At 49.5% G+C, this 22,085-nt stretch overlaps 1 protein-coding gene across 1 annotated transcript; it reads right to left on the bottom strand.

Moving 5' to 3' along the window:
- Positions 1–5,046: 5,046 nt before the first annotated feature.
- NALF2 (NALCN channel auxiliary factor 2) lies at positions 5,047–20,928 on the bottom strand. Its single transcript, XM_081178804.1, has 3 exons — positions 19,999–20,928; positions 8,132–8,303; positions 5,047–6,964 (listed from the first exon to the last, which is right to left on the bottom strand). Exons 1-3 carry the CDS (start codon positions 20,782–20,784, stop codon positions 6,576–6,578), a joined length of 1,347 nt encoding a protein of 448 aa, XP_081034930.1. The 5' UTR covers positions 20,785–20,928; the 3' UTR covers positions 5,047–6,575.
- Between the last annotated feature and the right edge of the window lie 1,157 nt (positions 20,929–22,085).

The following is a 22,085-nucleotide window of genomic DNA, read 5'->3' on the forward strand; positions in this document are numbered from 1 at the left end:
CTACCCTTTTTCAATGGAAACTTATTTTATTGATTTATTCATTGCATTTGCAGCAATAAATCTTTTCCTCCAAGAACCTCAAGGTGGCTTGCATGGTTCTCTACCTCCACATTTAATCCCCACAACAACCCTATGCGGTAGGTCAGGCTGAGAGGCAGCAACTGGCACCCAAGGTCACTAACTGTGAGCTTCATGGCTGAGTGGGGATTTGAACCCTGGTCTGACCACTACACCGCACTGGCTCTCAATTTGGGACTGGTCGTTTTAAGTGTCATTTGGGTATCTTGCTCCCCCAAACCAAAGTATTTTTTACGTGCTTCTGATGTGATTTCGGAGGTGCAGTAAGCTGCTGATCTGGTGGCTCATCTCCAATCAGAACTGACATCTAGCATCACTCACTCAAGAGGGTTGTTGTGGAGATTATCACGTGAGGAAGGAGAGAATCACATGCTACCTTGAGGTCCTTGGATAAAAAGGCAGACTATAAATACAATAAATAAATGAACCAAAGCTGAATGGGGGTTGGAAGGTGGCGGACTCTCCTGGAAACATCTTAACAAAGGTCAGATGGCTATATGCCAAGGGCTCTTTAGCTGATATTTCTGCATTGCAGAGTGGGATGGGCTAGATGACCCCTGGGGTGCCCTCCAACTCTACTTTTTTATGATCAGCCCTTACAGCCCCCGTTTTGCCGAGACAACTTGGCCTTGTGTAAACCTCAACAGGTGGCAATTAAAGCATAACACAGCCTGCTTCTCCATGTGCCCCCCCCCCCACTCTTCATGCTTCTGCAAAGGAGGTGACCCAGACAGCTGATATTAAGACAAATTGGCTTCTTTTGAAAGAAGGTGGTGTGTGTGTGTGAGCATGCATCAGCGGCAAAGCAGCGGAGGACGTCCCCCCAGGGGACAAAACATCGAGCAGGTGACAGATGATATGGATCAGGTGAGGGCGGGTGCATGTCTGTGTATGGAGTTGGCCAGGAGCCCGCCAGGAGGCATGCTGGGGCCTTCCTCCACAAACCCTGGCCCCACCCCTCTCCGGTAAAGCAGCTGATTGGCAGCCGCCCAGCTTTCGGGGGAAATGAAGCATCATACACCTGGCTCAGCCTGCCAGCCTGGGTTGCCTTTATCATAGTTTTGTAGCATTGCAAGGGAACCCCAAGGGCCATTTAACTCAGGATTCACAGCTAAATAATCCCTGACAGATGGCCATCCAACCCGTATTTCAAAACTTCCAAGAAAGCATGATCAATGAGATCATCTGCAGGAGCATTATTGGACATTTCCCCAATTGGTAAGGTTCATCTGATAACAAGAAACAAAGCCTCTGCACATAGAACTCCCTGCCACTGGAGATTCAGCAGTTGCCTTTTGTGACTTCTAAACTGCTGCTGAAATATTTTCTATTCTGCCAGGCGAGGAAGAAGATATCCTTCCACAATGATTAATTGATACCTGTTTTTAACATTTTTATATGGTTTTTATTGTATGCCTTTGTTTTTATTGTATGTTTCCAAGTGCAATTCAAAGTGTTGGTGCTGACCTAATGCCCTAAATGGCTTCAGCCCTGTATACCTGAAGGAGCATCTCTACCCCATTGTTCAGCCCAGACACTAAGGTCCAGCTCCAAGGGCCTTCCGGCAATTCCCTCATTGTGAGGTTACAGGAACCAGGCAGAGGGCCTTCTTGGTGGTGGCACCTTCCATGTGGAACGCCCTCCCAACAGATGTCAAGGAGATAAAGAACTACACAACTTTTAGAAGAATCTGAAGGCAGCTTTGTCTAGGGAAGGTTTTAATGGTTAATATTTTACTATGTGGAAGTGGAAACTCAACTTGCAAAGCTGAAATAATGCACCAGAAGGGAAAGTTATCATCAATTCTTAACATTTTATTTCTTTACTGGGTTAAACAAGGAGCAGAGAAAACCCCTGATCCAAAATACAATGGAACTGAAAGCGTTACAGGTACAGAGACTACTGAAAACACAGAGTAGGATAATAGTTTTAATACAACTGAATTATAGCATGGTTTTGTTGTTTGGGTTGGTTTTTCCCCCTTCCCCCCTCCCTCAACTCCCAAACTGTTTTTGGAAAATAAATGTAATAGGAACTAGTGCAAAAAAGTTCTAAAGATGAAGCACAGTGTGTTAAGTGGCGTAAGAAAACCGTCCCACCCCCTTCCAAAGACACAGTCGCTTTATTATGACAGTTGGCTCGTCTGCACTTTCACTAGACCCTTATTTGGATTATATTGTGCCCCAATTAATTCCTCTGGGTTCGAGAGCTTTTCTCATTCTTCCACAGTTGCTCCTTGCGAAAATCCAGTACCACTTACCAAATCACATTTTGCCAGCTATGCAGAAAGTCCAAAGAGAGATTTTGCTTAAGGGCTCCTCCACACTTCCACTCAACCCATATTTGGATTGTATTGTGTATCAATTAATTCCTAGTTTCTTGTTCTGTGGCCACACCTTGCATAAATCCAATCTTACCTCTGAATCAGATCTTTATCAGACATGTAGAAAATCCAGAGATTTTGCTTAACTGAGCAAATAACTTTGAGGGTAAGAGCTGTTTGACAGTGGAACAGACTCCCTTGGGAGGTGGTGGGCTCTCCTTCACTGGAGGTTTTTAAGCAGAGATTGAATGGCCATCTGTCAGGGATGCTTTAGTTGTGATTCCTGCATTGCAAGGGATAGGACTAGATGACCCCTGGAATCCCTTCGAACCATACAATTCTGTAATTTTTTTCTATGATCTTTAATTCAGTGGGTAAGATCAGATTTTCACAAGGCACAGCGGTGGATCAACAACAAGAAGTCTCAGAATCATGGGAACGAATAGCAGCACGATATGACTGAAATATGGGGCAAGCAAAAGGGTAGACAAGCCCTCTGTTAAGCAACACTTCCGCACATCTGGTGAGATCTAATTCAGCAGTTAAGATCAGACTTTTTGCAAGGCACGGCAGTGGAAAAAATGAGAAAAGCTCTCGGACCCGGAGGAAATTAATTGGCACATGACACAATCAAAACATGGGGTAAGCGAAAGTGTGGATGAGCCCAGAAAGGAGAAAGTAGGACAGAAACAAGGCAGGGAGAGAGTAGAAAGGATGACTTTAATCTTTTAAACCTCACCACTATGTACTGTAAAAAATGACTTGTTTTCCCCCATGGCAGGCCTGGCCTTGGTGCCTACAAGCACTTGAGAAGGGTTCAGCAGCAACCAGGCCCCAGGTCTCTGAATGACATCCCCCCAACCTCTCTTAGCTCACCAGATCTCACTCAGTGGAGTGACAAGAAGAGGCAGGCATTGTTTCAATGTGCTGGGGTTCTAGTCCACCACAAAGGCCCTTGAAGTATTTTCAAATGAGATCATTAAAATAAAAATATATAAAACAAGCATTGTAAAGCAACATTTAAAATGAACCCACACAACACATTTTGAATACTAGATCAGAGCACCCCCCCCCCACCCAATTGCCCTTGCCAGTTCCATTGGCTGCCTGGCCACCTCCCACCTCCAGCTTGTTTGGTTTAAGGACTAGAACTTTGAATCATAGAATTGTAGAGCTGGAAGGTGCCCCACGGGTAATCCAGTCCAACCCACTGCAATGCTTCCTGGGGGATGCTTCTCCAGAAATGTCCTCTTGGACATGGAGGAAAAGTTAGAAGTGCCTTTTTAGGGTGACTAAAAATTGGGGGTGGGTGGGTGGGTACTGCTGCATTCTTGGACTGGAGAGTATCACAGTAAAGCCATGTCCTTCTCAGAAGGTGACAGTGTTTGTATTGCCAACCATCAAATGAACAGACACAACTCGTGGCAGAAAATGATAGGGCTCTAAATACATTTTTGCACTGAAAAGGCAGGTTTTAAACAAAAATGCAAACACCATCAGCCAGGAGGTGAGGTGGTGATAACAACAGAATCACAGACCTTGGAATCAGGGCCCTGTGCATCCTGCCTTGTCTCATTCGGGCTGTAGTAAACAGTTCCAAAGAACTGGAAAATAGAGGCAGAAGCATTTTCTGTGCATCACAAATGATGGGAGAAAGTCGGATTTCATAGAATCATAGAGTTGGAAGGTATCCTCCAAGGGCAATCTCATCCAACCCACTGCAATGCAGGAATCTTAGCTAAAGCCCTGACAGATGACCCATTGCCCCCCAACCTCTCACCTTGATGTGAAAGACAAAAAATACCCAAAATAACTTTAAAAGAAACACAAAACTGTGCATATACAGTGGTACCTCAGTTTATGAACTTAATCTGTTCTGGAAGTCCGTTCTTAAACCAAAACCATTCTTAAACTGAGGTGCGCTTTCCCTAATAAGGCCTCCCGCCACCGGTGCCCTTCCACCGTTTGGATTCCGTTCTTAGACCGAGGTAAAGTTCGCAAACCGGGACACTACTTCCAGTTTTGCGGAGTTTGTAAATCAAATCGTTCTTAAACTGGACTGTTCTTAAACTGAAGTACCGCTGTACATGTTAAAAATTGGGTTTTAACAGGCCACAAACTTAACATGAATCAACAGTGTGATGCAGCAGCAAAAACGGCTAATGCAATTCTAGGCTGCATCAACAGAAATCTATGGAGTCCAGAACAAGGGAAAGAATAGCACCATTCTATTCTGCCTTGATCAGACCCCACCTGGAATCCTGTGTCTGGTTCTGGGCACCCAGGTTTAAGGAATTTGGCAAGCTGGAAGGTTTGCAGAGGAGAGTGACCAAGATGATTAAGGGTCTTGAAACCAAACCTTGTGAGGAACAGCTGAGGGAGTTGGAGAAGGGGAGACTGAGAGGCCACATAAGAGCCCTTCAAATATCTGAAGGGCTGTCACAGGGAAGATGGAGCCAGCTTGTTTTCTGCTGCTCCAGAAGTGAGGATCCAAACCAAAGGATTTAAATTTCAAGAAAGAAGGTTCCAACTAAACATTAGGAAGAACTTTCAATGGGTAAGAACTGTTGGAAGGTGGTAGATGGACTCTCCTTTCTAAACATGAGATCCTGTAGATGGCTATCTGTTGGGGATTCTTTATAATGATGATGATGATGATGATGATGATACTATGATTACTGGATGAACTTTGGGGAAAATTCTCTTTAGCAGAGTAGGGACAGTTCAAATAACAAGGAGAAACTCCACGTTCAAAAGGGGAATCTGTCTCTTGACCGTTCTGGGCCAAACGAGACCTGACTTTAAAGACTTCATTTAAAAAATGGTTTCTTTAAAAAGCCTGACTAGCAGCAATGGAAAGGGTGTGTGTTTTTTTTTTTTAAATCAATATCAGGATCACAGAAAGTGGGAAGGCAGGAGTGATTTACTGTATTGGATTCCTGCATTGCAGGGATTTTACTAGAAGACCCTTGGGACCCTTTCCAATTATACCGTTCTATAAATTTAACCCTTTCCCTTCCAAGCTGCAGTTCTGCCAATAAAACTCTTATTTCAACTATGAGGGAACTCCCAGTGATTGCCAAACCAATTCCAAAAATGGAAAAATTGGACCACACCAGCGGGGGTGGGAGGAGGAGCAGGAGTGGACCTGCTATTGGTTGCATGTCCTAGGACATCTCCTGGAGGACAAGGGTGATGCAGGCATGCCCTCAATTTAAGCTCTTTAAGGAGCAAGAGAATCCCACTTGAAAAACTGTATCATAGTAGAGCTGGAAGGAACCCAAGCGCCATCTAGTCCAACCCATTGCAATGCTGAAGAGCCAACCCATCACATAACATGGCTTGACCGAGAGCACTGAAAAGGTTGCTTGGGAATTATTAGTGACTGATGGAGGTTCCTACAGGTGGGGGCAGGGGGCAGCAGGGCAGTGCACCATCACAATTATAGTTTGGATTGGGCTTAGAGGATGATGGGGGAGGGGAAAAAAAAAAAACGGATCTCTGCCAAGCCGTTTCTTTTGCCCCTAGGGCAAGTTACCCAGTATGGGGAAGAGATCACTGTGGCCCCATAAACGAGACATGTTATGTGTGGTGGTGGCCAGAGAAGTGGCCCTTGGTGGGCCGGGGAGGGGGGGTTGCCTTTCCTAAGAAGGCAGTTCTTTCCAAGCCCCACTGTGGGCCTTTCCTCGGCCTCTGAGCCTCTATGAGGCTGAAGGCCGACAGCTTGAGGCCTGCTGCCGACAGAACCATTTTTCCCTGCAGAGACCCAGCCTGAGGTCTGCAGCCGATCAAACCCTTTTCTCCAGAGGCCGTGCCTGAGGCCTCCTGCTGACATAACTCTATTCTCCAGAGGCCCAGCCTAAGGCCTGCTGCTCACTGAGCCATTTTCCCCCCAGAGGCCCAGTCTGAAGCCTGCTGTTGAACAATCGCTTGTTCCCACAGCCCCCCAAACGCTTCAGAGACTCACCCACTGCAGGGCGGGCCCTGCGACGACCTGCTCTGGAGGGTGGGAGGGGGCTCTGCGTTGGGGTGGCTTTGTCTGTGTCACCCCCAGTCCTGTGCCGCCGCCCCCGCCACTGTAGGGAGAGCTTCATTGTGCCCACCCAAACCCCTTCTTTCCTCCAGGTGAGAAAAGAGCTGGAGGTTTCCTTTTTCCCTGCCTTGCAGAGGAGGTTCACTCGTCCCTTGCGAGGGTCTCATCCATGGTGGGGTAGGCCCCCATGCTTAGTCCCCCACTGCTGTGCACGCTCGAGAAGGACACCATGGTGTGGAGGAGCATCAGGACCAGGACGCAGAACCGGATCTTGCTGTTGCTGAGGCGGGACCCTGCAGACACTGGCAGCAGGGACGGGTGGTGGTGGTGGTACTGGGTGTGGTGATAGTAGAGGTTGTAGTGCTGCTGCTGCCGTTGCTGGTGGTGATGGGGGGTGTTGTGGTGTTGGTCGTGGAATGGCTCTGATTTGGCAGATGCATTGCGATAGCCTTCCAGGTGCCGGTCGCAGGAGTCCCACCGCACATCACAGCACTTGGCTTCCTGGTCAGGCAGCTCCCTCTCCAGCAACCCTGGCAGAATGAGAACAGAAACAAAGGAGGAGAAGGAAGAGGTGGCATCAGAAATGGCACGGGTCTGCTAAACGCTACCTTCAGGAGAGCTCACTGGTGTACAGGAAACCAGGGTTGCACTATAGGAACCCTCAAATAGGCGGTAAAAAAAGCAAGAAGCAAGCATTTGGAGGGAATGGCTTGTGGCTTCCTTTGTCTCTGTACTAATGCACAAGGCATGGGAAATCAACAGGGTGAATTTGAGCCCTTAATCATAGAACTGAAGAGTTGGAAGGGACCCCAATGGTCATCTGCTGCAACCCCCTGTAGTGCTAGGGTTTCAATGGGCCAGCAGTGGAAAAGCTTGAAAAATATGCATTTGGCTGGGTGGTATAAGAACTTAAGGACTTTGGGTTTTGTGGAAAAAAATGACACATAAGCTATGTGTTTCCAGGCTGGGGGATCCAGGAGGCTTCTATGCCACCTGGTGGGACTTTCATTTCCAGTGCTTTGGACACAGATGCTCAACATTTACCATCCATGACAACTTGGGAAGTAGGAATGTATCAATTTTTATCGGTGTGTCTCACCATTTCTTTCTCTTTTCATTTATTGTTTGCTTGCTTGCTTTGGATATGGGATGATGCAATACCCTGCTACTTCACTTTTGGGTTGGTAATTGTGTTGATATCTTTATTTTTTTTAAAAAAAAAAAACGCTAAGCAGGCTTTGGACAAGTCCAAGGCTAACTCCCTGTGGATAGTATCTTGGACAAGCAGAATATATTTTGTCCAAATATACAAATCCAACAATCCCAATGATCAGGGAATACAAGCTGTTTGACAGTAGGACAGACTCCCTCGGAAGGTGGTGTGCTGTCCTTCATTGGAAGTTCTTAAGCAGAAGTTGGATGGTGTCTGCCAAGGATTGTCCAGCTGCAACTCCTGCATTATAAGGGGTTGGAATAGATGACTCTTGGGTTCCAACTCTACAATTCTATGATTCTATGACTAATGAAGGTGGTGGGCTCTCCATCAGTAGAGGTTCATAAGCAGAGGTTGGATGGCTGTCTGTCAAGGATTTCTGAGCTGAGATTCCTGCATTGAAGGAGGTTAGACTAGATGACACCTGGGGGCACCTCCTCACTCTACAGTTCTCTGATTCTATAACATAGATTCTAAGCCTCACCTGTGCAGATGAAGCCAGGCAACCCTCCATAGATCAGCTCGTCATTGTCGGGCAAGACGAAGGGACATCTTGTTTGCACCTCCAGGCAGTATTGCTTGCATGGGATCCGGTGTTGGCACTGCAGTTGGGTCACATTGAAGTACTCAGAGCACAGCCATGCCTTGTAGACAGCCTGCAGGAAGGGAGAAAGGAGAAGGGGGCTTTAGAAAAATGGGATCCACAAGGTTGACACAGGTGTGGACGCAACAGGGAGCAGCCTTGCATGCTCTGAAGGTAGGAATAAAGAGAAACACTGTACCGAAAGAATGTAAACCCAGCACCCCTGCAATTGGATTTGGAATAAACGTAAGAGGAGCTCTGCTGCATGAGGCCAATGGCCCAGCTGATCTAGCATCTTGTTCTCACAGTGTTCAAATGCCCCTAACCATTGAGGAATAAAGGAATGCCTCTGGACCTGGACTTTTGCACGTTCTCAGTCAGGCAGACAAACAGAACAGGTGCTGCAGATCACTGCAGCAGCTCCCTCACCATTCATGTCTCTTGGTCCCACGGACCCTGTGAGACAGCATTCCAGGCACCCCCCTCAAACTCTTCTGCTAAATGCCCTGTTTACAAGTTATGGTCATGAGAGCTTCACCTGCTGGAATTCTTCCTGTAATATTTCAGCCTTTGCTGATTGTGGGGTCCAGGGTCTAGCAGGTGACACTGCTGCCTCTTGCTCCTATGTTTGAACACTAGGCTGAGCAGTTGAAACCTAACCGGAACTCACTCATTGTTGCTACCAGTTCAAAGTATAAGCACAGAGGTTAGGAATAAGAGATAAAGCTCCATGGTATCTCCTCTTAGTAGTTAGTCAATGTGCACAGGTCCCACAGAGGGTAAATAAAATCTATCTTTTAAACTTTCCTCTGCATGACACAGTTCAAGTTGGCACCAGAGCAACTCCTTTATCTCTCAAAATATTGCCCCTGACTTTACAAATAATGATGCTCTACTACAGTTATTTGCTTCCAAATGCTACCCTCCACACTGCTGGCAGCCTCTTTCTCTCCCCTCCTTCTCCTTTGTCTAGCTTCGTCTACACTCCTTTCTGCACCATCATCCTGCTTCGTTTCATGTTTGATTTCATTATCTGTCAAAATGGGTGTGGGTGTGTGATAACTCCATTGAGGAGAGAATGGATAACTAAAATACGGGATGTAGTTATGCATGGTTAAGCTTCCATACATTGTGAGAACCAGAGTTGGTGGACAGCAAGATAACGTCTTCATCAAGAAATGGAGTCATGTTATAATGGAGTAGCACAGTAATACAGCACAGCTGTGATTCCTGTGTTGCAAGGGGTTTAGACTAGATGACCCTCACTGTCCTTTTCCAGTTCTATGATCTAAGAACACTAACTCTCCTTGGAGAAATCTCCTCACTGGAGATTTCTAACTAGGGGCTGGATGGCCATCTGTCAGGGATTCCTTAGTTGCAATTTGTGCACTGAAGGGGGTTGGACTAGATGGCCTTCAGGGTCTCCTTCCAACCAGGCAATTCTATGATTCCACATTATGTAAACCAGTGAATAAATGCACTAAAAAATAACGCTAACACCACCATCAATAAAGGGCTTCATTTAGTAACGACACCATCAATAAGTAGTGTCAGGCTCCAAATGTTTGTGGTGGTGGGGATATCCTTCTTGCCTCTTTTTCAGTGACGCTAGAGAAAGGGAAGTTTTGAGAGGGGCTGTTTCCTCCCTTCCCGTCCTTTGCTTGTGGCTACCACTCGCTTGCTCACTCCCCCAAACTTGGTTGTGCTGCCCTGACGTGCCCACCCCCACATGCATCCTGCACATTTCTCTGGGAAGCAGATGTGGTTGCCATGGCAGCCATGAGCTGAGTGTTGCGGCTGGACCAGGATTTCCCAGCAGGAGAAGGAAACTGGCGGCTTTCGAAGGGAAATGACGGACAATCCTGCTTCCTATGCAATTCATAGAATTGTAGAGCTGGAAGGAACCCCCAGAAGGGTAATCGGGACCAACCCCTTGAAATGCAGGGATCATCACTAAAGAATCCCTGACAGGTGACCATCCAAACTCTGCTTGAGAACAGTCAATGTAGAGTTGTAAGGAAGGTGCCCCAGCAGTCATCCAGTCCAACCCCCAGTAATGCAGGAATCACAACTAAAGCATCCCTGAAAGATGCTATATAACTCATGGAAATGTGAGCTGTGGACATGCCCCACCCACAGGTTGTGCTGCCTAAGAGAGTGAACTCTTCTCTAGCCTGCCTTAAAGGGCTACTGTGTGTGCCGAGCTTGAACAGATGCTCAAACATCTCATTAGCAGTGCTCATTTCCCTGCATTCATGATTTATGAAACAGACCCAATCCAGATGCTCTGACCGCAATAAAACTGCAATTCCCAATAACTGCTGCCTTTAAAGGATAATTTTCTTTTTCTTTTTTTGCGGATGGTGGTGGGGGGTTGCTTTGCTTCTCAGAATCATATTGTTGTTTTTATTGTTCCATTTTAATCCGTGTATATTTTCTAGTTGCGTTTCTATACTTGGGAGTATTTGAAGAGCAAGCATCGAATAAACTGAAATGCTGCAATGCAAATATGTGCGGAAGAAATGAAGGAGGCGGCTCTGCTTTTCAAGGGAGGAGCAGGCAGCTAGAGCAGCACTGAGGAATCATAAAAGGATTTCCCTAATCCTCTTTTAAAACCATCCTGTAGGAGGGAGTTCCACAGCTTAACTCTGTGCTGCATGAAGGACTTCCTTCTCTCTGAATCACATCCTTGCAAAGGATCAGACAATGGTGGAAGAGAGAGATATGTGGTCCCCACCCATTTTTAACACACAAGAAAGCTGTGATTCCTGCACTGCAGGGCTAGATGACTGTTGGGGTCCCTTCCAACTTTATAAGGCAAACCTCTGCCTCTGGGAAACGGATGAAGCTGTGGGCGAATGCTATGCGCTGCTGTCCTGACAGCACAACATGGACACTTGGGATGAAATGGTTCAGGAAGAAGACATTCCCCCAAAACTAAGTCAGTGCCCCCTCCCTGACATCAGTGAGGTATAGTGTTTAGAGTGTCAGATTAAGGACCAGGGAGAGACTGGGGTTCAAATTTTCTTCCAGCCGTAAAGCCCACTGGGAGTGACCTTGGGAGCCAGCCACTGCCTTTTGGCATGACCTACCTAACAGGGTGAGGGACGCGGGTGGCACAGTGGGTTAAACCACAGAGCCTAGGATTTGCTGATCAGAAGGTTGGCAGTTCAAATCCTCACAAGTGGAGTAGCCTAGGCAGTGGCAGAGCTTCATGCTTCGGCACGGGGCGGGGGGGGGGGCAGGCAACTTCCCATTTTGGCTCAGGTGATGAAGCAGGATATACTGCCCCTGCAATGCAGGAATCACTGACAGATGGCCCCTTTCTGCCCCCTGCCCTCAGGACAGCAGCGCATAGCATTCCCCCACAGCTTCATCCGTTTCCCAGAGGCAGAGGTTTGCCTTATAAAGTTGGAAGGGACCCCAACGAATTAAGTACTTAACCCAAGGTACCACTATATCATAAAAACTCCTGCCAAGCTAGCAGTTCGAAAGTATGTCAAAGTGAAAATAGATAAATAGGTACCGCTCCAGTAGGAAGGTTTCCATGCGCTGCACTGGTTCGCCAGAAGCGGCTTAGTCATGCTGGCCACATGACCCGGAAACTGTACGCTGGCTCCCTCGGCCAATAAAGCGAGATGAGCGCCGCAACCCCAGAGTCATTCGCGACTGGACCTAATGGTCAGGGGTCCCTTTCCCTTTCCCTGCCTAACAGGGTTGTTGTGGGGATTAAATGAGGCCTAGGACCTGGAGACTAGGGTTTAAATTCCCACTTGGCCACGAAGTTTGCTGGGTGTGACCTTAGGGGCCTGTCGCCACCTTCCACCAGCCTAGCTCCCCTCACTGACCACACAGTGGTGTTGTTAAGGATTAAATGAGGAGGGGGAGAACAATTAAAGCACCACCTCTAGCTCTTTGGAGGAAAGCTGGGGTGTACATGCCGTGAGTAAATAAGCTAAATCATGGTAAGATTCTGGACTTCTGGAGGCTGGAAGCCAAGGAGAGTGGTGGGACTCCTGTCCCTTCAAAAGGAAAATGAGGCCAAGGTTGCCAGTGGCACATCTAGTCCAACATCCTGCTTACACAGGAGCCAACCAGATGGGAAACCCACAAGTAGGATCCCAGCACAAGAGCGATTCTTTCCACTTGTGGTTCCCAGCAGCTGGTATTCAGAAGCATTGCTACCTCCAGCTGTGGAAGCAGATCAGAGCCACTGTGGCTGGTAACCATTGAGAGCCCTCTCCATTATGGTGGGCATCAATGCCTTCTGTGGGAATTTCTTTCATCTTTCACAAATCTCCCCACATTGGGTGCTGATGAGTTTTAATGATGAGCGAGAGAGGAGAGCTTTTTGCAATCCACTTTCTCCATGCCATGCATCATTTTATAAATTTCTATCATGTCATATCGTCCTCACCTTTTCTCCGAATTGTCCCAAATTGCTGCAACCTTTTCTCCTTGGGGAGCCGCTCCAATTGCCTTGACTGCTTTGCTTGCCCTTTTCTGAACCTATCCCAACTCCACAATATCCTTCCTGAGGTGAGGCAGCCAGAACTCCACACAAATGCACTGTAGATTTGCATAATGGGGCATTATGATACCTGCAGTTTTCAATTTTCAGTTCCTTTCCTTATGACCCTTAGCATTGAGCTTGCCTTTTTCACAGGCACCAAATACTAGGCCACTTCATTTGGATGAAGAATTTGCAAGAACTCGTCCCACAAAGATCTTTCAGATACCACCACAAAAATGGGCTACCTAGTCCTTGGTATTTCAAAGTTAATTCAAAGGTTTTGACCTATAAAGCCTTATGTGCCTTAGGATCCCAATACATCCCAATTGGAACCGCCCCAGTCCCTACGACCATCATTTGAAGCCCTTTTCTGTGCTCCCCTTTCATGGGAGGTCTGCAGGTTGGCCATGTGTGAATAGGGCCTTTTCAGTAGTGGCTCCCACCTTGTGGAATGCTCTCCCCAATGAGAGTTCTCCTGGCACCATCATTACATAACTTTAAGTGCTAGGCAAAAACATTTCTTTTCTGCCAGGCCTTTTTGGCTTTTAATTAATAATAGAATTGTAGGGTCTGAAGTGTTCCAGGGCTCATCTAATCCAGTGTTTCCCAACCACTGTTCCGCGGCACACTAGTGTGCCGCGAGATGTTGCCTGGTGTGCCGCGAGATGTTGCCTGGAGGGAGGCGGGCGAGTCGGGCGGCGAGAGGCGGGGCGGCGGCGGCGAGGAGAGGCCGCCCAGCGCGGGGCTCTCACCGTCTGCCTGCCTGGCTGCCTGCGAGCTCGGCGGGCAGCGCCTCCGTCCGCAGCGCCCGCCTCGCGGCTCTCATTCCCTGCCCCTGCCAAAGCTCACCCAGCCAAGCCGCGCTCTCCTTCCTGCCTCGCTTTGCTGCCTCCTCCCCCCCCCACCCCCAAAGCTTGGAGGTTCCCCGGCAAGGGGGAGGGAAAAAAATTGAAACTTACACTTTCGTGCGTCCCTCCCGGCGTGACGCTGCGCGCTGACATCACGGGGCTGTAATGGTGGTGTGCCTCGAGATTTTTTTCATCAAACAAGTGTGCCTTTGCCCAAAAAAGGTTGGGAAACACTGATCTAATCCAACCCTTGCAATGCAGGAATCTCAGCTAAAACACCCCTAACAAGTGGCCATCCAACCTCTGTTTGGAAACCTGCAATTGAGCCACCTTAGTTAACATCAATGATAATTCTATGATACTATATCTTTAACTCCCAGGCAAATATAAATAAATAAAATCCTCTTTTGCCAGGTCTTTGGCTTTTAACTATGACCTTTTTTTGCACACATGATAAGTTTTAATCTAGTCTGTGTGTATATATATACAGTGGGAGGGGGGGGGAGTATTTGATCCCCTGCTAAATTTGCCCGTTTGCCCTCTGATGAAGAAATGACCAGTCCATAATATTAATGGTAGGTTTTTTTTGTAGCTGTGAGAGACAGAATAACAACAGGAAAAACCCCAGAAACCCAGAAGACAAAAGTCACAGATTGATGTGCATTATAATGAGTGAAATAAGTATTTGATCCCCTGCTAAATTTGCCCGTTTGCCCTCTGACGAAGAAATGACCAGTCCATAATTTTAATGGTAGGTTCATTGTAGCTGTGAGAGAGAATAACAACAGGAAAACCCCCAGAAACCCAGAAGACAAAATTCACAGATTGATGTGCATTATAATGAGTGAAATAAGTATTTGATCCCCTATCAACCAGTCAGATGTCAGGCTACCTGGTATCTTCACTGTATGTAATGAGCTGAGATTAGAAGTGCCTGCTGTGGAGGTCTTACCTATAATCCCAGCTAGTTATAGTACAGTGATACCTCTGGTTACGTACTTAATTTGTTCCTGAGGTCCGTTCTTAACCTGAAACTGTTCTTAACCTGAAGCACCACTTTAGCTAATGCCGCCTCCCGCTGCTGCTGCGCCGCTGCCACGCGATTTCTGTTCTCATCCTGAAGCAAGGTTCTTAACCCGAGGCACTATTTCTAGGTTAGCGGAGTCTCTAACCTGAAGGGTATGTAAACTGAAGCGTATGTAACCCCGATGTACCACTGTACCTGTACAAAAGACACGTGTCGACAGAAGCAATCAACCCAGCAGATTCCAAAGTAGCCACCATGACCAAGACCAAAGAGCTGCCCAAGGATGTAAGGGACAAGATTGTAGACCTGCACAGGGCTGGACTGGGCTACAAGACTATTGCCAAGTAGCTTGGTGAGAAGGTGACAACAGTTGGTGCAATAATTCGCAAATGGAAGAAACACAAAATAACTGTCAAGCTCCCTCGGTCTGGGGCTCCATGCAAGATCTCACCTCATGGAGTTGCAATGATCATGAGAACAGTGATGAAGCAGCCCAGAACTACTTGGGGGGAACTTGTCATTGATCTCAGGGCAGCTGGGACCATAGTCACCATGAAAACAGTTGGTAACACACTAAGCCGTGAAGGACTGAGATCTTGCAGAGCCCGCAAGGTCCCCTTGGTCAAGACAACACATGTACAGGCCTGTCTGCAGTTTGTCAATGCACATCTGAATGACCCAGAGAAGAACTGGGTAAAAGTGTTGTCGTCAGATTAGACCAAAATTGAGCTCTTTGGCATCAATGCAACTCGCCGTGTTTGGAGGAGAAGGAATGCTGCCTATGACCCCAAGAACACCATCCCCACCGTCAAACATGGAGGGGGACATATTATGCTTTGGGGGTGTTTTTCTGCTAGGGGGACAGGACACCTTCACTGCATTGAAGGGACGATGGACAGGACCATGTATTGTCAAATCTTGGGGGAGCACCTCCTTTCCCTCAGCCAGGGCACTGAAAATGGGTCGAGGATGGGTATTCCAGCATGGCAATGACCCAAAACACACAGCCAAGGCAACAAAGGAGTGGCTCAAGGTCCTGGAGTGGCCTAGCACATTAAGGTCCTGGAGTGGCCTAGCCAGTCTCCAGACCTTAATCCCATCAAAAATCTGTGGAGGGATCTGAAGGTTTGAGTAGCTACACATCAGCCTCGAAATCTTACTGACTTGGAGAGGCTCTGCAAAGAGGAGTGGGACAACATACCTCCTGGGATGTGTGCAAACCTGGTGGCCACCTGCAAGAAACGTCTGGCCTCTGTAATTGCTAACAAGGGTTTTGCCACCAAGTACTAAGTCATCTTTTGCAAAGGGATCAAATACTTATTTCACTCATTATAATGCACATCAGCCTCTGACTTTTGTCTTCTGGGTTTCTGGGTGTTTTCCTGTTGTTATTCTGTCTCTCACAGCTCCAGTAAACCTACCATTAAAGTTATGGACTGGTCATTTCTTCGTCAGAGGGCAAATGGGCAAATTTAGCAGGGGATCAAATACTTTCCCCCCTCACTGTATATGATTGCTTTTATTTGCAGTACAGTGGTACCTCGGGTTAAGTACTTAATTCGTTCTGGAGGTCCGTTCTTAACCTGAAACTGTTCTTAACCTGAAGCACCACTTTAGCTAATGGGGCCTCCTGCTGCTGCTGTGCCGCCGGAACAAGATTTCTGTTCTCATCCTGAAGCAAAGTTCTTAACCCAAGGTACTCTTTCTGGGTTAGCAGAGTCTGTAACCTGAAGCGTATGTAACCTGAAGCGTATGTAAACCGAGGTACCACTGTACAGCAATAAGCCGAGATTCATACACAGCTGATTTTTTTAATAAAAAAATGTTTCAATGTATTTATGTTTGTTCATTCCTTTAAAATGTTATATGTCACTTTGAGACTAGTATATTTAATTAATAATGATAGCATTAATAACGTTGCCACAGGAGTAATGAGACTAAAGGTACATTTTTCCACCTTTGGTGGACATGCCCAAGGATTAAGAACTTCTGGGAGATGATTTATAATGAAATGAAAAAGGTATTCAAATATACCTTCCTGAAGAAACCAGAGGCCTTTCTCCTGGGCATGGTCGGCCAATTGGTGCCAAAGAAGGATAGAATTTTTTTTATGTATGCTACAACAGCAGCAAGAATACTTATTGCAAAGCATTGGAAGACACAAGATCTACCCACTCAGGAAGAATGGCAGATGAAGCTGATGGACTACATGGAATTGGCGGAAATGACTGGCAGAATCCGAGACCAGGGAGAAGAGTCGGTGGAAGAAGATTGGAAAAAATTTAAAGTATATTTACAGAAATATTGCAAAATTAATGAATGTTAGAAGGATGCTGGAACGAAGTTATATGGCTTTAGCAGAAATGTTATAAAGAATTACAGTGGTACCTCGCAAGACGAACGCCTCGCAAGACGGAAAACCCGCTAGACGAAAGGGTTTTCCGTTTTGGAGGCGCTTCGCAAGACGAATTTCCCTATGGGCTTGCTTCGCAAGACGACAGCCCATAGGGAAATATCCGGGACAGCGGGGAAGCGCAGCGCGTCTTCCCCACTGTCCTCGGACCTCCTCCGAAGCCGGGCGGTGGGGCGGGAACGCCTCCTCCCGCCGCTGCCGGGCTTCGGAACGGTGCTCCGAAGCCGGGCGGCGGGGCGGGAACACCCGCCCCCGCCGCCCGGCTTCGGAACGGTGCTCCTGCCCCCGCCGCCCGGCTTCGGAGCATCGTTCCGAAGCCGGGCGGCGGGGAGGGAACACCTTCTGAAGGCGGGCGGGGGGCGAAAGTCTTTGCTCCCCCCTGCCTGCCTGTCCCGGAGGGCTTTTGAAGGCAGGCGGGGGGAGCAAAGACTTTCGCCCCCCGCCCGCCTTCAGAAGAGGTCCAGGACCTCTTCTGAAGGCGGGCGGGGGGCAAAAGTCTTTGTCCCCCCTGCCTGCCTTCCCAGGGGCTTTTAAATCGCCTCGGACAGCGGAGAAGTCCTCTGCTGTCCCGGGGCGATTTTAAAATGCCGCCCGCCAGCATTTTAAGATCGCCCGGACAGGGGAGAAGTCCTCCGCTGTCCCGGGGTTTTTTAAAATGCTGGGGGTGGGAAGAAAAGCCCTTTTCCCCCCCCAGCCTTCAGAAGAGGTCCGGGGACAGTCTGTCCCCGGACCTGGTCTGAAGGCGGTTTCCCTAGGAACGCATTAATTGATTTTCAATGCATTCCTATGGGAAACCGTGCATCGCAAGACGAAAAACTCGCAAGACGAAGAGACTTGCGGAACGAATTAATTTCGTCTTGTGAGGCACCACTGTAAGTAAAAATAGATTGTTAATGGACCAAAGTGGAAAATTTAAGGTTAGAATGTCTTAAGCTAAATTTTAGAACGAAAATTGAGAAAGATGGAAAGGACTTGCTGAAATAGCTAATTGAACTAGCTACAAAAAAGGGAGGTGCTAGGAGGTTGATGAAACAAGTATATGAAAGGTAAAGACATGGAAAGGCTGGATGTGTTTTTAAATGTTTTTGTTCTGTTTTTTCGTTGTTTTATTGTATTGTTTTTTGTTTTTCTTTTTTTTCTTTTGATGTATTGTAAGGTATAGTTTAGTTATGTTTAATTTTCTATTGTTCTTTTTCTCTTTCCGTAATTTTCAAACTCATAATAAATATCATTAAAAAAAACAAAAAACGTTGCTGCAGGACAGAGCTGTTCACTTGCTGCTGGATTACAACTCCCATGCTCCTCCCTGACCTCTAAACATGCTGACAACTGGGGCTGATGGGAGTTGGAGTCCAGCAGCATCTTGTGACAGGGGCACATATGCCTGCGGGAAACCAGCATGTGGAACATGAGCCCAAGAGCATAAGAAAAGCCTGCTAGGTCAGGTCAAAGGCCCATCTAGTCCAGAATTCTCATAGTGACCAACTGGATACCCCAAAGGGAGATCTGCAAGGAGGACCTAAGCACAAGAGCAACTCTCCCCTCCGGTGGCTTCCAGCAACTGTTACTCAGAAGTATTGATGCCTCAGATACGAGAGGCAGAGCACAGCCATTCTGGCCAGCAGCCATCAATAGCTTTCTCCTTTTCAAAAATTTGTTCAGTCCTCTTTTACAGCCCCTCACCACTGCCTCCTGCCTGAGTCCCATAATGTAACTGGGTGCTATGGAAGACACATGAACTTCTGAGAGTTGGTTTCCAGCAACTGGTATTCAGATGCATTCCTGTCTCTCACGGTGGAGGCAGAGCATAGCCATCATGGCTAGCAGCCACTGATGGCAAACCTCCCCCAATTCACTGACCCTCTGTTTTCCCTGCTTTATAACACCACATTTTCCTGCTGTGCTTTTACTACAATTCCATGATTCTGCACCTAGATCCGAGCCATGCTACCTCCCCCACAACCTGGACTCATCCCTCAAGCAGGGATACAGGACCAGCAGCCCCTCCTTTTCTTCCCACACAGGGGCCCCACATGGTACTTCAAATGAGTAAGGTAGGCAGGTGTGGGCAAGCAAATGGGGTTATATTAGTCACCCTTGAGCTCAAAACAGGGTAGCCATCCCTGAAGCAAAACAAGTAACTTGCTCCCAGAGAGCCAGTGTGGTATAATGGGTAGAAGGTTGGACTACGGACCTGTGAGAGCTCAGGGTTCAAACCCCCTCTCAGACTCCAGGAAACTCACAGGGGGTGGGGAACACAGTATCTGCCTGTCAGCCTAACCTACCTCTCAGAGTTGTTGTGGGGATCAATGAGGATGAGGACCTGAGGGACCAGGGTTCAAATCGCTGCTCAATCCTATAGCTCACTGGGTGCAACCTTGGGGTCCAGACACTGTCTTCTCTGAAGCTAACCTACCTTGCAGGGTTGTTGTAGGGGGGGCTGTCCCCTAAAGTGGAAATAAGTGCAATGAATAGATGTAATGAAATAAGAGAAAGCCCAGATTCCTTCCATGGGAGAGGAAGGAGCTCCTGGTGTGACCCCCCCATTCTACAAATTATCACAACTGAGAGCAAGTGTGGTGTATAATAATATAATAATAATAATTTATTATTTATACCCCGCCCATCTGGCTGGGTTTTCCCAGCCACTCTGGGCGACTTCCAACAAAATATAAAAATACAATAATCTGTTAAACATTAAAAGCTTCCGCTCGGGGGTTGCATAATGGTGTAGAGGTTAAAGGGCTGAATTATGAGCTGGGTGATACCAGGGTTCAAATCCCCACTTGGCCATGAATCTCATTGGGTGTGACCTTGGGAGCCAGTCTTTGCCTCTCAGCCTACCTTGCAGGGTTCTTGTGAGGATAAAACAGGGAGAAATATGGTATGCTCCTTAGAGAAAACAGAGCAGTCTATAAATGTAATTAACAACAACAACAGAAGCAAGGATGACGACGACAACCCTACCTTGCAGTCTCTCAGGCAGGAGCGCACGGAATAGTCCTCGGCCTGCAGGTACTTCTCCAGCAGCTCCTCGAACTCCTCGTACTTTTCCTGAGCGTGTTGGTCCAGCCTCTGGTAGGCCTCGAGACAGCTGCTGCAGGCCTCCCCGCGCTGCGCCCCGCCTGCCGCCGCTGCCACGTCGGCCAACAGGCTCCGGAGGCTGCAGTCCAGGCTCTCCGCGGCGGCCATGCCCAGCAGCAGGTCCCAGACGGTGTAGGCTTGGCAGAAAGGGAGCCGCAAGCCGCGGAAGTGCCGCTCCAGGAAGGCTAGCTGCGGCGGGGACGCCTCAGCAGGCGCGGCGGCCGAGAAGGCGGACCCGGGCGGCCCTTGCAAGAGGCGGCGGTTGCTGCAGGCAGAGCTTAAGTCCAGGCAGGGCTGCGCCGTCGGGGCCGCGCCTTCGGGGCTGCTCGCCGCCGCGGCTTCTGGTCTGGGAGGCGCGGCCGGTTGGCCACAAGCTGAGCTCAAGTCCTGGTTGGGGCAGAGCCGCGCCTCCGCTGTCGGGGCTGCGCCTCCACCGCTCCTCACCGCGGCCTCCGGTTGGGCGACGCTCCTATCCTGGGCTCTGAGCTGGGCCCCGGCGGCGGCGCAAAGCCAGAGGCGGTCGGAGAGAAGGACGGTGAAGAAGAGGAGAGAGGCCAGCGACAGGCGCCATTTCTGGGCCCGCTCCGAGTCGGCGCACGGTTTCTCGGGGGGGTTCGGCGGGGTTCGGATGCAACGGCGGCGGTTCTGGGAGGCGGCGCCGCCGGTCATATTTTTGGAGGGGGCGGCGGCGGGGGGGCTCCGGCTCCTCTTCCTTCTCGGGGCTCCTCTCCGCACCCCCTCCCCGGTAATGTCACCGGCCTCCTCCTCCTCCTCCTCCGCGGCATGGTGGCTCGGCGACGACGGGCGGCGGCGGCAGAAGCATCCCCGGCCACGAGGCGACGCGCGGCAGCGGCGCCCCCCGTCCGCCGCCGCGCCCTCCGCCGCCGATCCCCGCCCCGAGGGCGCCCCCAGCCTCTTCCTGCCGCTGCCGCCGCGGGGCTGCTGCTGCTGCTAAGGGCTCCCGCCGGGCAGGGCATGGTGCTGCGTCGCCGCCGACGGGAGGCCCCTCACCATGGCCGGCCCCGGCGCGTCGGCATCCCCCGGCTCCGGCTCCGTCCGTCCGTCACCGCTCGGCCCTCCTCCTTCTCCCCCTCCCCCCCATCCCCGCTCAGCTCCGACGGGGCCTGGCCGGCCGGCTCGCTCCCGATCGCTCGCCGCGCGCCCGCTCCGCCTTCGCCCGCTTCTCCTCCGGACTGCCGCGTCGCGGAGCAGGAGCCTGGCGCCGGGGGGAACTCCGCCTGCCCATCGCTCGCCTTCAAGCCGTCGCCATCTTCCGTGAACACCTTGAGGAATGGGGTGGGGAGTGGGCTGCTGCTGCTGCTGCGCGAGGGCGCGTGCGCGCTGCTTGCTACCGGCCCCAACACCCCTCGAGCCGGCGGCGCGCTTCCTCCTTCCCTTGGCCGGACAGCTAGTGGGGCAGCGGGCTGAGACTCCTTCTGGGGTCCCCCTCCAATCTGGCTCCCCTCAAGAAACCCCCCTCCGTTACCCCTTCCAGGCACCCTCTCCGGGCAACTTTTTCCCCGGGAGGGACGGAGAAAGGGCCTCGGGCTTCCGTCGACGGTTCCCGAGCATCTCCATTGTCGCGACAGCCTCTCTCTCCGCTGGCGCTGTGGTTCTGAAAGGACAGCTCCGGCCAGCCTTCGGCCAAGAAGCACGCGCCGCCGCCGCCGCCGCCGCCGCTCCTACATTGCCTGGACGCCCACTCTCTCGACTGTGGAAGGGACTCCCTGGGAAGGTGGCGAGCTCTCCTTTGTTGGAGGTTTTAAAGCAGAGTTTGGACGGTTACCCTCCAGGGTAACTGATTCCTGCATGGCATGGGGTTGGATGAGATGAACCTTGGGGTGCCTTCCAACTCTAGTATTCTATGAAGCACTTCCACACCCCTCAAAGGCATCCTCCTTACAAAGGAGGGGGCTTCCAGTTCGTCTGCCTCCCAAAACCCATTTCCCCTGCCAGCTGGTTGAGGGGGG

Source organism: Podarcis bocagei (genome assembly GCF_964188305.1).
Source record: "Podarcis bocagei genome assembly, chromosome: Z".
Classification (NCBI taxonomy): Eukaryota; Metazoa; Chordata; class Lepidosauria; order Squamata; family Lacertidae; genus Podarcis; species Podarcis bocagei.